Here is a 15,777-nt window from a genome sequence, read left to right as displayed (position 1 = left end):
GCGCTTCCCTGACGCACGCACGGCGCGAGGGAAGATGGCGGCGTGGGTAAAGGGCTTGGGGTGGGTCACGCGGCCGCTCTTGTCGGTGGTCCGAACTTGGGACCTTGACGCGCGGCGCTGGGTCCGGGCGCTACGGCGGAGCCCGGTGAGGGTGGTGTTTCCATCCGGACAGGCGGTGGGGCGGAAGCCTGGTCCTGAGAAGCAGCCCCGGAGGGCAGCGGCTGAGGCCAGTCCCCACGAGCAGCGACAGAAGCCGCCGCTTCAGGTGTCCGCCTCCCAGACGTCCGGCGCCTGGGAAGAGTCAGGGCTTCGCTATGATAAGGCTTTGCCCGGGGACAGAAGGCTGAGGTGATGTGTTCCTGAGACTTGTCATGTATTCCCGTTTCTCTCCCCGCCTGCCAGCGGGACCTTAACTCGTTTTTTCCTTTTGGAGGACTTCTCCCGGTACAACTTTCTGGTTTTTATTATGCATGGAGGGCAAAATAAGTGTTTTCTTTAGAATTCGTTTTTTTATGTCTATGAAGCTCTTTATGTCTCTTAGAACTAGGTGTGTTTTGGTAACAAGGATGTTAGTAATTACCTGTCTTTTTGTTTCCACCCACAGCAGTGTAATGACAATAGTTAAGTCCAGGCCATTTCGGGAAAAGCAAGGAAAGATCCTGCTGGAAGGTCGCAGGCTTATTGCAGATGCTCTCAAGGCTGGTGCTGTGCCAAAAGTTTTCTTCTTTAGCCGTCTGGAGTACATAAAGGAGCTTCCCATTGATAAGCTGAAAGGTGTCAGTCTCATTAAGGTGAAATTTGAAGATATCAAGGATTGGTCCGACCTAGTAACTCCACAAGGAATAATGGGTCAGTACTTATACAATATGTCACTAGAAGTAGAGATCTAGGATTACTTATTCATAATTGTCTTAGGGCAACAAATTTTATATGAACCAAATTCAAAATGTTTTAAGACACTCAGATAAATACAGTTCTCAGATCTCTGCGTCTTACAGTATTTTCAGTGGAAGCTGCAGTTTTTTTTGTCATTATCTGTATTGTGGCTTTTTATAGTCTCTAGGAATAACCATTGTTCTTTGAACATTGTATTTTTATAGGTCACTTTACAACCTTCAATGTCCAGCTAAAATTTAAGAAAATGTTTATTAAAGTATTTAGCTCTCCATTTGTCCAAGACCTCTGCCAGTGTGGTGATACCTCTCTGTCTTTAACCCTCTTTTTGTAGAAGCATGTCTAAGCAGAAAGCTTTGAGCTTATTACCCTGCTTAGCTCATTGAACAAGAAACTGTCTTTACTTGGTTGAATCAAAAAAGATTCTAATAGACTGGTGTCTATTAGCACTTAGAAGGGTTTATTTTTCTAAATATGGAAAAACTAAATTTACATCTTTTTTGACATTGGAACTATATCTTAGATCTGAGAATTGAATGGCAGTTAAGTGTAGAGGTTCCTCTTGGATAGTAAGGGACAGTTGGGGCAGGCAGAGTTATTTTCAAGATTCTAATGTTTAGGCCAGGGTCTCTCTTTCTCTCTCTCTTTTTTTTTTTTTTAAACTTATTTATTCATGAGAGACAGGCAGAGACGCAGGCAGAGGGTGAAGCAGGCTCCATGCATGGAGCCTGATGTAGGACTTGATCCCGGGACCCCAGGATTACACCCAGGGCCCAAGGTAGGTGCTAAACCTCTGAACCACCCAGGGATCCCCTAGGCCAGGGTCTCTGATATCAGTTGTGCATGTGTTTCCTTGTGGGATAGTTCAGCTATTGGGAGAGGAAATTCTGGGGACCATCTCTCGTTCTGTAATCCAGTAAGTCATAGGGATCTGTGACCCTGGATTTACAACTCTCCCCTAGGGTGGGGATTTGGGACTGCTAAAGCCCTCCACTTTAAATATGTATGGTCTTGTTAGCTACACCTTTAATTCCCTACTCTATACTACAGTGCAAATATCACTCAATTTTTTACCATGCTTGTCACTTTGCACATGTGTGCTAATAGTGGCCAGCCTATCCAGGACTCTAGCCTTCCTTGTTGTTATGACTGCTTTCATCATTTCATGTCTCTTAGTAATGCAAGAAATGCATGTTATTTAGCTTATCCTTTTTTTTTTTTTTAAGATTTTATTTATTTGTCAGAGAGCATAAGCAAGGCAGAGAAGGAGAGGGAGAAGCAGACTCCCCGCTGAGCAGGGAACACGATGTGGGGCTTGATCCAGAATGCTGGGATCATGACCTGACCTGAAGGCAGACACTTAACCAACTGAGCCACCAAAGTGCCCCTATTTAGCTTATCCTATGTTTTATTTAATGTTGGAGGGGTGGGGTATAGGGAGAAAGAGATAAGACTGCCTATCAGATTTCCAGCACATCTTTAAAATCCAGTAATGTAAGTAGGGCCTCTCTAGTAGAGAGTTCTGATCATTGCAGCCATTCAGGTAGAGGTTAAAGGACTCCTGAGGCCCCTGCCCCACTGAATGGTTTTAGAGCTAGCTATCTGTGGCTCCTAAGTGCAGGACCTTTCTACAGCACACAGATGCCTAATATCATTCTAGTACCTTCATAGATGGGTTAGGTATAGGTATTTATGTGTTCTTGGTGTGAATACATTGGACTAGACTGGGGAGGGCAGTTTAAGAGTATCTATCACACACATCATATATCGATTTCACTTGCGGGCTTTCTCATAGGACATGTTTGGATGTGTGCGTGTGCATAGAGAGTCCTACAGGGATGTTCATTGCAGGATTGTTTATAATAGGGAAAAATGGAAAATATGCTAAATGTCAGTTGGGAAAGAGCTAAATAAACATGGTATATTCATGTTACAAAATAACATTCAATACTTAAAATAATGGTAGCTCTGAATGTATTGACTGGTAAGATATCTCATGTTACCAAATTGAATAAAGTTACAGAATAATACATAGAGTATGAATCTTTTACGTAAAAGAGAATAAAATAGCACCTATGCATGGGGAGATGTGTGTATGTGCAGGTAGATGCATGGAACAGGTTCTGAAGGGATGTACCTAGGATGGCAAACAACTATAAGGGGGCAGGTATCACTGGTAGGACTTTATATATGAAGTTTTTCAATCAGAATGTATTCATGTATTACTTACATAATTAACAATATAGAAAGATGGATAAATAAATGAAAGGCCAAATTTCTCCCATGGTCCTGACATCAGACAAGTAAATCCTCTGTTTTGTTTCCTCAGGGATTTTTGCCAGACCTGACCATGTGAAGATGACATACCCAGAGACTCAGCTCCGCCATTTACTACCCTTATTGTTGATTTGTGACAATCTCCGTGACCCCGGGAACCTGGGGACAATTCTGAGATCTGCGGCTGGGGCCGGCTGCAGCAAAGTGTTACTCACCAAAGGTCAGAGCACTTGTTGCTGGGCGGATGGGTTGGCTATTTGGTTCTTTTTTTTTTTTTTTTTTTTTTTAAGATTTTATTTATTCATTCATAAGAGACACAGAGAGAGGCAGAGACATAGGCAGAGGGAGAAGCAGGCTCTCTGCAGGAGCCTGATGCAGGACTTCATCCTGGACCCCAGGATCACAATCTGAGCTAAAGGCAGACACTCAACCACTGAGCCACCCAGGCATCCCTCAATTGGCCATTTGTAAGTGAGCTGGATCTATGGGCATACACAGATGGATTTGAATCTTGGATCTGCCCCTTATTAGCTCTATGTCCGTGAGTGATATTCTGAGTGTCCATTTCCTCATCTGTAAAGTGGGCGTAACAGAATCTAGAATCTACCTAGTAAGGCTGTTTTGAGGATTGAAATTACATACGCGGTGTTCTGCTTGCCATCTAAGTACTTAAGGAAATGTGGATTATCTTTCTAGTGCCTCGGGCGCCCTGAAATTGGGATGCATTTGTCTTAGCCTTGGGATGGGTCAAACATCCCCACACAAATTAGCCTCTTGACATTTCTCTCTTGTCATCAGAAACGGAATGAGTAGGGGGCGCTTGGTTGGCTCAGTCGATTAAGCATCTGCCTTTGGCTCAGGTCATGATCCTGGGGTCCTGGGATTGAGCCTCAGGTCAGGCTCACTGCCCAGTGAGGAGTCTGTTTATCCCTCTCCCTTAACCCTCACATCCTTCCTTGTGCTCTCTTGCTCATTCTCTTGTTCTAATAAATAAAATCTTTTAAAAAGAAAGAAAAATGGGATGATTAGGCTTGGTTCTAAAGAGACTTGCCTAACACGTGGGACATACCTAAAGTGCCTCTCACAACTTGCAGGGAGGGAGAAGATCATTCATTGAAAATACTCAAGCTATCATTCACTATAAACTAATAATACCTGCTGCTGAGACTTGCCTCAGTTGCTCCTGTTAACCCTTCGTCCCTGTCACTCTTTGTTGGAATAGATGGAGCAGATATGAAGATGCCAGTATGAGAGCTAGATGCTGGGGTTCCATCATCAGTACCCACTTACCCAACCCATCGTTGAGAGCTCTGAGAGCTGGTGTGGTTTTGGAAACATACCTATATCTTCTGAACAATGCGGTTTCTACATTGATGATGGTGGCTAGTATATAGGAGGTGGGGAATGAATAGGGAACACTTGGTGTGGTGCCCAGTATGGAGGACATGAGGATGAAAGGGGAAATCTCTTGTCCCTTACTTCCCACCAGGGCAGAGGTCAGACTAGATGGCTTCCCTTATGAGTCTCGGGCCCCTCTTCTTCCCTCCCTCACCCCCAGTTTCTTGATCTAGTGCCCACCTCCCATCTCCGGCTCCCTGCAGTGATTGAGGATGCCTGTGGTTGGTACAGCGTGTGGCAGTGTTCCATTCTTTGTGTTTTACTTTCCTTTTAAAGTTTGGTTTGCCTGTTTACTGTCTAGAAGTTAGGTTAAGTTTTGCAGCAGCTTACAATTCAGAGAGTTGTGCTATGAGGTAGAGGAGGGTAGGTAGCAGGTATGTGGTGCCTCGGCCCTGCTGTTTCTCCCAGCCTGTGGTCCTAGGAAAGGCCACACAGAAGTGGCTGGGCTTAGCATGTGACTATGTATAAAAGAAGAGTTCTTTTAGCCTTCTTTCTGTGTTGAGAGGCTGTGTGTGTGTGTGAAAGAGAAGGCTGTCGTCCTGGTGGCTCTCCCTGGATTACTGTTATGTCCCCATCTACTTCCCCCTCTCTGGCGTCTTCCCTGCTCTGGTGCGGATTCAACATAGAAGCCAAATGGGTCTTTCTAAAACTTACATCAGATTCTACCACTAGTTGGCTTAAAAATCTTTGACCCCATTATATTGTCTAATGGATAAGATCCCATCCTTCCTCTGCTTGGCATACCCACCCTTCTTCATATTGGTCCTTGCCTGCTTCCAGCCTCCTGTCCCACTATGCCCCCTGGCTGGATCACTTTACTGTCTGAGCTGTGGCATTCTCCCCCTCTAACTCCCCGGCCTTTCTTTGACAGCTTCATCCTGTCCTCTGAGATCCAACTCAGTGTCATGTTCTGTGGGATGTTTTTCCTGGTAGCTCTACTTTGTACAGGGTTTTTTTGGTCACCCTGTTCATGCCTCATTTGTATCAGTTACTGATACTGTAGTTAGGTGATTAGATACTGTCCCAGCACCATCGCCCACTATCCACGGACCCCATGAGGTTTGGGATTTGAATGCTCTTTGCATCTCCTGTAGAGTGTCTTGCCCAGGTGTATGGTAATGTTGAAGGGATGAAAGAAGTCTGTTTCAGTACTAGCTGGAGTTCCCTCTACTAGACATCACCATAGTTGGGGAGGTAGAGGTCCCAGCTATGAAGAAGGCTGCAGTAGAACATTTTTTGCTTTCTTTCCTGATCTAGAATTAATCTGATTTATTTTAAAGTCCCCTGTCTCTATTTTCTAGGCTGTGTGGATCCCTGGGAGCCCAAAGTGCTACGAGCAGCAATGGGTGCACATTTCCTGGTGCCCATCATCAATAACCTGGACTGGGAAACATTGCCCAACTACCTGCCCACTGACACCCGGGTCTACGTGGCTGACAACTGTGGCCTTTATGCCCAGGCCCAGATGTCTGATAAAGCCAGTGACCACGGCTGGGTATGTGACCGACGACTCTCGAAGTTGCACAAGTATGAGGAGGAGGAAGAAGGGGAGGATCTAGAACCTGGAGCCAGTAAAGCCTGGCTCCCTGAACTTGAGGTCCAGAGTTACGACTTGGACTGGACAGAGGCACCAGCAGCTGTGGTGATAGGTGGGGAGACCCATGGCGTGAGCCTGGAGTCCTTGCAGTTGGCCGAGAGCACTGGGGGCAAGAGGCTGCTGATCCCCGTTGTGCCTGGTGTGGACAGCTTGAACTCAGCTATGGCTGCAAGCATCCTGCTTTTTGAAGGGAGAAGACAGCTACGTGTAAGGGCGGAACACTTGAGCAGGGACAGGTGTTACCACTGAGAGGGAACATGGTAGTCAGTCCTTGATTTGAGGGGGTCCCTAGCTCCTCCTGCATTGTTAGGAGATAGGCAGAGTCAGTAACTGAGGCTTCCCAGGCCATACCCAGGAGGTAAGAGGTGTGCAAGGTGCTAACTGTATGGTTACTGGAAAAATAAGAATTTCCATGAACTTCTGCTTATTCTCAAAACTAACAAGGATGAGAATTCTGAGATTTCTCCCTGCTCCCTAGCAAAACTTCCTCTTGAGAGAACCCGGATATCAAAGCTGACTTGTGCCCCAAGCTGTGGCAGAGTGGGACTGTTTGATATGTTTGAGGGGAGAGGTTTTTTCAGAAACAATCTCTTTGGTTGGCTGTGCTGTCCAGGCTGATGGCCTGGAATCGCTGCTCTGGGCCCCACCGGTCTGGGCCATCCCCGGGGCCTCACACACATGTTCTGTGCAAGTGGTCCATGGGTTCTTCTTGAGACCCTCCGTGCTGTTTCAGCTTTGAGAAGGCAGAAGAGCCCAGAAGGGCTGAGGCCTGGGCCTCTAGTTCGCAGAGCTATAATGCCTGTCTCATGAGCAGGCTGAGGCAGCTCAGGGAACTGTACACTGGGGTCTGTGGACTTTTGTTCTCTCAGCACTTTGGAAAAGTACTAAGCAAACAGAGGTCACTAAAAGGAAGTTCATGCCTTTCCACCATGAAACCAGTCTCCTGCAGCTTTCCCCTGCATTATTGTTCCTGCTGATTTTTGTTACAAAATAAAGATAAAAGAATAACAAACCCTATGCCTTGTTCCTGTTAAAAACAACCTTGTAAAACCCATATACCTGGCATTTAATGCTAAGCCTGTTTTATCACACTGGGTGGAAGAAAGAAGAAATTTCCATCCCATTCACTTTATAGTGAGTGGCTTAGGTACCGGGCCCTGTGAGTTCTTTATGTTTGTGATCATAATTTAGCAGAGAGGAGGGCAAGTTTTCCTTTTTTAAAATGACTACAGGTGAAGCTTGTGGTGGTGAAGTTGCTTGAGCGGTCATGAAAAATTGCTTTCTTGGATTATTTTTCATTTTAAGGCCAACTTTGGTTTTTCATCATTTCCCCAGGAAGTCAGAATAAAAAAATGAGCAGTACCTGACAGAACATGAGCTGAGGGAGAAGCCGCCGAATGATTGGTAGGCCCAGGGCCTCCTCGCCTTTGTTGAGCACAGCGCTCACGGTGGTTTCTGCCACAAGATGGCAGCCAAGCCTCAAAAGCACTCCCAGCCCCGAAGGGAGAGGTTAGGGTTTTTCTGGGATTTTAAGTTGAAAAATGAGGGAGTCCAGTCTCCACAGAGGGCATTTTGCAGACCATTTTTGGTGATGAAGTTGGATCCTTATTGTCTTAGCAGAATCTGAAGCATAGCTAGGTGTTGGACCAAACACTAAGGAGGAATTGGGCAGCAGTGGGAAGTGGCTGCAGCAAGAAAAGCTGACACAACTTTTTCCTTTGAATGGAACGTCTGGGAAAGCAGCTCTGGACAAAGGCTGCTGCCCCCACACATGTCTGGAACTCACACCGGGAACCCTCACCCCAGTTTGGAGCTTCAGGGCAGTGAGGGCTACGGAGTCCTCTTCCCCACCCGCAGCTGCCAGCTTCCCCACCCGCAGCTGCCAGCTCGCAGTGCAGTCCCGTCAGGAAGGCCCCAAGGGTGAGCAGCTCTCTGGGGACTGGTTTCTACCAGTTTGAGCTAGGACCTTCTACCACTTGCTCCATGGTTAACAGGAGCACCAGATGCCCCCCCCCCCCCAAGCTGAGCTGCTTTTAGATGCACTTCTGTCATCTTGCCACACAAAGACCCCAGCTACAGCACCTCATGCAGGGTTCTGTGACTAGTACTAAACACTCCCAGCTGTGCTGCAAGGGCCTGGGTGGCCCCCTGCCCCACTCTTCAAAAGCAGATCTGGCTGGCTCACCTGAACAATTTTTAGGAAACACTCATGTAGATATCTTTAAACTCCAAGAACTTATAATGTACATAGGTAACAAGCTAGACGCCAAATGAATGGATGAGCTCTTTATTGCTGTGGGTGACTTCAAGTCTCAACTAGGTTGCCATGTTACATTAGTCCAGCTGAGACAGAGCCTGCTAGCCAGGCCACCCTCACTGAAGGACTTGGGAAGCCAGGCCAACACTCAGAGGCCAAGCATAACCAAAAGTCTGAATTCATTATAGATGGCATCGTTGCTCTTCCTACTACATTTGTATTGTAGGGGAGCTACCTTCTTTAGCTGGAGCCTCGTATTTGGAGGGCCCTCCCCAAAGCTGCTACTTGCAGAATGCAAGGAGGAAACAAGGGTTGTGGAGGCAATGGGGGCTGCAGCACGCTCTGGCCTCCCCGCTTCACCTCTGCAACCAGAGGGGGTGGTGCAAACTGTGTATGGGCAGAGTGGCTCGCTAATGGCTGGGGACTTGCACATCCTATGATGTCCAAAGGAGATTTCTTTTTTAGTCCTGGGTCCTAAGATCATGCCTCCTACTGTATCCTCATTCTAGCCCGTGTGGGTGACTGACCTGTGTGAGGCATGAGCACTCAGGAACCCAGACTTGGGGCTGCCTGCCTCTGGGCTGCATACTGGCCTACAGGCTTGGGGACAGGCTTTCATGAGTTGGTACATTCATTAATAAAAATCCATCAGTCCTTCAGAACAAGTCCTGCCCCAGCGGAATAACATACTTCCTGGCCTGGGAAGCATTCCAGAACTCCAAGGGAGACATAAACCTTGAACAAAGCCTATTTTCTTCATGCTTTCACATTGGAGGCACACCTACGACATCCTAATGTCATATTTCTCCACTAGAAGGAGACATCCTAGCCATAAAGTAGACCCAATATAAAATTTTCCTACAAACAGCCTTCTGTTTGCTGGAAAGTATTTCACTTGCACCATTTACTAACATTGAATAATCAAGAATGAAACCAATAGACAACAGCCATTTGTCAAAGAATTTTCCCTTGGGTACTCCTGCCTGCCCCTGTCAGTGTCAGCTAAGAGGGATGTAGGTTAAGCGCTTCTGCACAGCTGCTTCAGGGAACTTCAGTCCTCCGTTCACACGGCATCACCCAAAGAAGCCACAGAGGGCACTGCTGAAGCTCCCCACCATCCATCCACACGCTGCCCCATTCCAGTCCTATCTGGCAAGCATGGGCCTCCCCAGCCTGGCCCTGGGAAATGGTGTGTGACCAGGAGGTGCCTGCAACTGTGTGACGGCGGGGCTGGACCAGGTGTGCTCAGATCCCTCCCAGAGCTAGCATTCCCAGTCTATACGCGTGCACTCGCACACGAGTGGTGTTCTCCCTAAGCCGGCAGTGTTATAGACCTTATTGGGTCTTGCCGATCTGATCTTGGGCCATGGTTCTCTCTAGATCATTGCAGAGCTCCGTTTGCTATCCTGGAAGAGGGCAGCAGGAGGAGAAAACAGCTTTATAGTGTGTTTAACTAGGCAAGAGGCAAAAACAAAGTCTGGCTGAAAATTACCACTTGAAGCTTGGCCGCTGCCAAAACAGTACTAGCTCCCTATGCTTGGATAAGTGAGAGGCACTGAATTTGAGGACACGCTTGGAGATTGTGGTTGGGAGGCAGGGGAGGGAAGCAGGCAGCCACCTCACTCCTGGAAAGGAAGCTTCAGTTGCACTCTGGCATTTACCACTGCCCACTGGACCTACCAATTCCAAATATGTATCCTTTTTCTTAACCAGATCTTTATTGCTGGGGTCAGATAAAAAAATCTCATCTCTGTTGTGAAAATGAATAGAATCAGATCTGGAAGTCATTGTGGTGAGTGCAAAATCTGGAACTTCAGGGTGGCATTTTTATAGCTACTTTCCTGTCTCAACCTGCTAGGGTAGTTTCCCTTGCTACTGATGGAAGCCCTTGAATACATTACAGCTGGGGTTTTAACCTGCTTCTAATTAGTGACAAGAATTAAGGTATTTTGGAGCTGCTTAGTGGGAATTAAAAAGCCACCCACTTCGTCTGCATCAAGAACCTTTAAGATATCTTGCACTATTGAGCCAGGGGTTTTTACTGGCACTGGTGAATGGTCTTCCCCCAGTGTTCCCCCTCAAAGCCTCCACTATATAAACCTCAGGGTTTTTTTTTAGTAAACCTTCCCACTGATCTTAACCTACACACCCACTCCAAGAGGGGAATTTTGGTGTCAAGGATCCAGTTGATCTTAGTGGCAAGTAGTTCAAGTCAGCCCTGTTAAGGCCATAGAAGAATTACAGAAGATCTAATTTTTCTGCTGCAGGAACTTAAAGGGACTCCTCGCTGGACTTTGTTACTTCTATGCCAGAATATAAGTAGTTTCTAAGAGAGGCCACTTTTCCTCCAAGGCTATCATGATATAGGACATAGGCAGAAATCCATCTTCCAAGTGAGGTTGACCTCACCTTGTCCCCACATCCGCCATACTCTCGGAGGAGACACTGGCCCAGGACAGAGCTAGGGTTGACGGTCTCCAACTATCGCCCATTCTTCACAGGGAGACCTGTGTGGGATTCCTTGTGTCTGCAACTGACCTCCTCAGGCTTCAGAGCACTTGCGGGGAGGGAATGAGCACCAGTGTCCTCAAGGATGCCTGTGATCAGAGAATCAACCTTCTACAAGGGCAAGTGGAACCAGGAGAGATGGCAGCCAGAGCTCCAGCAGGGATCTGCCTCTGGTGCTCTAAGCCAAAGGAGCTCCCTGGCTTCCGAAGGATTCAGCAGATGACCAGTTCTCAACAATTCTAAAACACAGATACTAGGTATCCAGAAAATTCGAGAGGATCTAGCGTGTCCTCCCCCACCCTCTCCCCAGAGCCCAGCACCACAAGCAAAACGATTTTTGTTACTGAGCACAAGAAAGGCCAACTCATTGATAATGTCCAGAGATGCCTGCTTTATTTCTTACTAGGTGATTGCATTTCAGGCTTGTGACATCAAGTAACTGTCTAATCACCAACTAACTTTGTACCTCTGAACTACGAATCAACAATCCAGTTCAGCAAGGAGCAGTGCTGTCAACAGCTGACTGGGGGCTGGATTTTTCAAATCAATGGTCTTGGCTGACAGAATGCTGTCAGTGGAGCCAAGGGTAAGGCCTGAGATCGTGTGAAAGACCCTAATGCCCGGTGGAGATAGGCCCAAATCCTGTGAACCCCTAGACAAAGCTCTCCACCCCAAGTTCCAAGGACACAGCTGTTGTTACCTTCCTTTTGTGGGAGCTGAGCTACCTGAGCCTAGCAGAGTGGATCCAAGGCCTACTTTTAATTGACAGGTCCTCTGCTCCCACTGTCACCCTAGGACACATCTCTTTGTGCAGGTTCTTAGGAAAAAGCTAGGCTTCTGGTAATTTCTTGTCACTTTTTAGTTCTGCTTTGAAAAGAAAAAGAAGGATGACAGGTAACCAAAGGTGGACACAGGCACCTCAGCAGAGCTGCAGTGGCCCCCAAGCCCAGAGTGGGGCCGAGTCAGAGGCCTGTGCCGGTGAGGTGGGGCTCCTCCAAGAACACAGGGCTGGGTGCCTCTTGGGAAGATGTCCAAAGGGAAGAATTTATTAACAAAATTCCAAGACAGTAGAGGCTGTTCATAGATGAGGGCAGAAACTTGGAGAAGGTAAATCAAAGAAGAAAGATATAAGGAAAAAATGAGAAATCTCTTTCTTATCATATGGTAGGAGCTCAGAGTAAGCAGTTACTGCATGAATCATTACCAGAGCTGCTCTTTTTCTCACCAAAAAAGAACACAAGCTTCCTTTGAGACTTGAGATCCCTCGCCCAAGAACTGACTGCCAAGCGTTGTTCTTCCCTCACACCGAGATAGACAAAGTCACTTAGGAGAAAGGATGTTCTCGCCCGCAGCTCGGGGCTGAGGCCTAGCAAGGCCATGGCCCTTTCCCGGGTCCACCCGCACGTACGTGTGTCACTGAGCCGTCCTGGGTGCTACGTGTGCACGCTGACACCAGAGGCAGAGCCAGAGCACCAACGCACTGTCCCTTCAGGTTCATGCAGCATGAGAACACCTGGTAAATACTTCACCGAGAGCTAGTGACTGAGAGTGTGCTGCAGTCCTGGTTCTGGCCAGGGTCTACCAGCCCTGTGGATCCCAAGCAGAGTCTCCAAACATGGTGGGTTCTTCTGCTGCTGAGAGTATATGCACCTTAGGGTGCTAGCTGAGGAGTTAATGCAGAAAACAAGGCACCACAGAGAGGTTGGACACTTGGGTTGTGTGATTCAGGACACGCTGGAAAAGTCCAAGGGTGGAGGGAAGGAAGGGGAGGAGGAGGAGGAGAAGACCGAGTTTTAAATAACGTCTCCTGAGGCTGGAGCCCCCCTAGATGGGCTCTGGTTTGAGCTTTTCTGCTAGGAAGTCATTCACAAAGGCCTCCACAATGGCGGGGGTGATCTCTTCCACGTCCATCACGTACTTGGCCCGGGCCGACATGTCCAGAATGGTGAGCAAAGGGGCAGCCTCGGGCAGGTTGGTGTAATCTCGCAGGGAGTCAGTCATGTCATCCTGGAAGTCACCATAGAGAGAGAAAACCAGTAAGTTTTCAAGAGGGTAGAGAGTCCCCTGACTGCCCCCTGCCATTCCCCCCAAGCCAGCATGGAAAGCAGCCACTCCATTGTCCTGAAGAGTGGGTGACTCTCTGGGAAAGATGGGCTCTCAGAACAGGGAGCAGTGGACTCTACCCTGCCTTGGGGGGGGGATTAGAATTCTCTGTGTAGCTCCCCAAATCACCAGGCAAGTCCTCTTTCTTCATTGGCACAAAAAGCAACTTTAACATGTCCTCTGCTTGGTAAAAATGTGTTGTCTTTTAATCATGTCCTTTTGCAATTACCTCTCAATTATTTGCAGACCCACTATGAATATCTGAGGCCAATCTGGACTTTCCAACTCTGGAATGTCTTTAACAGAAACAGCTCACTGTCCCCAACCCACCCCTGTGGTTTCAGGGGAGCAGGAGTTGCACAGCCAGTTCAGAAGACAGGGCTACTGAAATACCTCCTGGAGTTGGCACGGGTGGCTGCATTCATCATATATTTCCAGTGACTGCCCAGGTGAGTTTCCCTTGTTAAGTGTAAAAGCAAACCCCAAAACCCAAAGACTGGCAGCAGAATTTGTAAGGGAGCAACCATTTGAGATCACTGTTCAGGCTACCGACCCCCATTTGGTAGATGGCAGGAAATGGACTCTATACAACCACCCCAAGGCTGTCTCACTATAAAACAAACACACACAGTATTTTGAACTGAATGAAGACCCCAACCACTGTGCAGAGGAAGGGCTTGGGGCATTCCTGGCCTTAAATGCTGGCAAGCAGGAGGCCTGAAATTTACCCCTCATTGGTTTCTAAGACATAAAACCATTCTTTTCTCAAAGGGCAGATCTTTAGGAAGATGATTAGTGGTCATCTTTTTTTTTTCCCCACCCCAGAAAGGGCATGTACTTCCAGCAATGATGGGTGACTCATCATATCTGGCACTGATGAGCTCACTCAGGCCCTCTGTGTGGGTTAATAAACAGTCTTCATGATAAGCAGAGGGGAGGCACTGGACAGATATTGAACATCAAGCTCCCAATAAGAGGCCTGGGCCAAGCTGAGCTCAACACTGTGTCCCCTCCCCTCTCCCTCTGAGCAAACCACAGGGAGATGAATTTTAATGTCTACTACGGCTTCAGAAGGGATGACTTCTGCCTTTGGGGGGGGGGGGTGCAGCATGGTGTCAAGACAAGTACCCTTAGCCCTGGGAAGAGTGGTAGAGGGCCAGAGTCCTGGCTCAGAAGTGTTCTGTCTGTGCTTCATGACCTGGCACCCAGGGCCCATCCCCCTCCATAGTGCCTGGCTTCTAAGCGTGAGGCCAGAAAATTGGACCAAGAGAGCTGCCATGGTCAGGAGCCCAGGTGAAGTGCACAAGAAGGATGGGATGGCCAGGTGGGGAGCTTGAGCAGTGGATGACCCCCCTGTCCTGGTGCAGGCCTCCTTCCCTCTGGGTCTGGCCACCTGCCTGACCACATGCACAAAGGAGTGAGAACACTGTCTGAGGAGTCACACTGAGCTCACATTCAGTCCTCTGCACCACCTGCTCAACGTTTGACTTTGAAAAGTCACTCCTGTGAGCCCAGGTCTTGTCCCCTGTAAAATGGGTTTAAAAACGGCTCACACGGGGCTTCGTGCAAGCCGGCAGGTGAGCCAGTAGGTACACATAGCCTAGCCGACCAACCGACCAGACTTGGGAGCTGCCTTGTGCTCTCATCTGTGAAACGGTAATGGCTCCATTCCCAGAAAGGTGAGGAGCAAATGGGATGGTGCTAGTGAAGCTTGGCTTGCTGCCTGGTCCATAGAAAACCTGCAAATGCGCCTTTTCAGCCACATTCCTAATGCACTTACTAGAGCTCTCCAGCCCCACCCCTGTCCCTGGCTAGGCCCCTTCTGTTCTGCACCCATCTTTTCTCTCACAGCCATTTGAAAGGGGTTAGAGTTTAATAAATTCAGAGCAGCTTCCATTTGTGCTTTGTGTGGAGCAGGCCTGTGTAGCCCCAAGGCAGTGAATCTTTGTTCCCTCCACCCCACCTCGGAATGGGGTGACTTCAGCTGCCTGCGAGAGGCCCGCCGGGGCTTAGCAGGGGTGGCTATTGACGAGGTGATGAATGGGTGGTGGCTCAGGGTATCTGCCTCTCCTGGGATCCAAACAACACAGCATGAAATGAGTCCCGGGCCCTGACCAACTGGGGATACAGACAGGTGCAAAGGGGGCAGGGGGCTTTGAGAAGTGCGTGTATCAATAACCAGCTTCTGGCTGGGGGCAGGGGGAGGTTGGCGGGGTCTGCGTGGAGCATGCGTGGACTGTGTTCTTGGAGGTGGGGACTGAGCTGGGGCTCAGTCGTTCTAGCAGGGGATTCCTGTGTCTGTGGGATGGAAGTTCCTGCCCCTGTGGGAGGCAGCCTGCCTTCCCACCCTGTGAAAAGTCTGCGTGGTCCGTCCTGGTTGGAGGCCTTCAAAGGACAGGCCTTGGGTGAAAAGAGACTGGGACAGCAGCACTTTCCGACCCCCAGCACTCTCCCCAGGGCAGCTGGGGAAACGCAGGTCTGAGTTGTAGATGCCTGCAAAGTGAAGAACCCATTCTGCAAGGCCAGGGCGGAGGGATGGGCCAAGCCGTAAGGGAGCGAGTGCCAATCACCATCTCTGTGGCTGCCAGGCTTCCTAGCAGCTCAGGTGGGAGGGGAGCAAGAAGGCAGCCCTACCCTGGGACAGCATCCTGCTGCTCTGAGGCTGCTGAGTGACAGAGAAGGGAGGAAGGTACAGCAAGGACAGGAAATGGGCTTCCATGCTGTATGACACGTATGTGTTCAC

The 15,777-nt window shown here is 48.6% G+C and overlaps 2 protein-coding genes across 4 annotated transcripts in view; one reads left to right on the top strand and one right to left on the bottom strand.

Moving 5' to 3' along the window:
- The first annotated feature begins 10 nt into the window (after positions 1-10).
- MRM3 (mitochondrial rRNA methyltransferase 3) lies at positions 11-7,178 on the top strand. 2 transcript variants are annotated; one of them, XM_055323607.1, is made up of 4 exons: positions 11-348; positions 608-849; positions 3,224-3,391; positions 5,871-7,178. In XM_055323607.1, the coding sequence occupies exons 1-4, from the start codon at positions 35-37 to the stop codon at positions 6,413-6,415; spliced, it is 1,269 nt and encodes a 422-aa protein (XP_055179582.1). In that variant the 5' UTR covers positions 11-34; the 3' UTR covers positions 6,416-7,178. The 2 variants fall into 2 exon arrangements, with proteins under 2 accessions (XP_055179582.1, XP_055179577.1); XM_055323602.1 differs by having other exon boundaries at positions 12-348; positions 605-849.
- Positions 7,179-11,302: 4,124 nt separating this feature from the next.
- NXN (nucleoredoxin) overlaps positions 11,303-15,777 on the bottom strand; it is a 153,754-nt gene continuing 149,279 nt past the window's right edge. For both annotated transcript variants that reach the window (XM_055321372.1, XM_055321380.1), the window contains exon 8: positions 11,303-12,938. In XM_055321372.1, the coding sequence (XP_055177347.1) occupies positions 12,756-12,938 (183 nt within the window). In that variant the 3' untranslated portion in view covers positions 11,303-12,755. The remainder of the gene's footprint in view (positions 12,939-15,777) is intronic.

This window comes from Nyctereutes procyonoides, unplaced genomic scaffold (genome assembly GCF_905146905.1).
Source record: "Nyctereutes procyonoides isolate TBG_1078 unplaced genomic scaffold, NYPRO_anot_genome, whole genome shotgun sequence".
NCBI lineage: Eukaryota > Metazoa > Chordata > Mammalia > Carnivora > Canidae > Nyctereutes > Nyctereutes procyonoides.
Note: the sequence above shows the minus strand (reverse complement) of the source record. Positions and strands in the feature narration are given on the sequence as shown.

Bases quoted from the DNA above. Each gene is read 5' to 3' on its own strand.
- MRM3 (XM_055323602.1), top strand. From the start codon at position 35: ATGGCGGCGTGGGTAAAGGGCTTGGGGTGGGTCACGCGGCCGCTCTTG. The intron at 349-604 runs GTGATGTGTTCC...TTCCACCCACAG, and splicing joins CCCGGGGACAGAAGGCTGAG to CAGTGTAATGACAATAGTTA. The intron at 3,392-5,870 runs GTCAGAGCACTT...TCTATTTTCTAG, and splicing joins CAAAGTGTTACTCACCAAAG to GCTGTGTGGATCCCTGGGAG.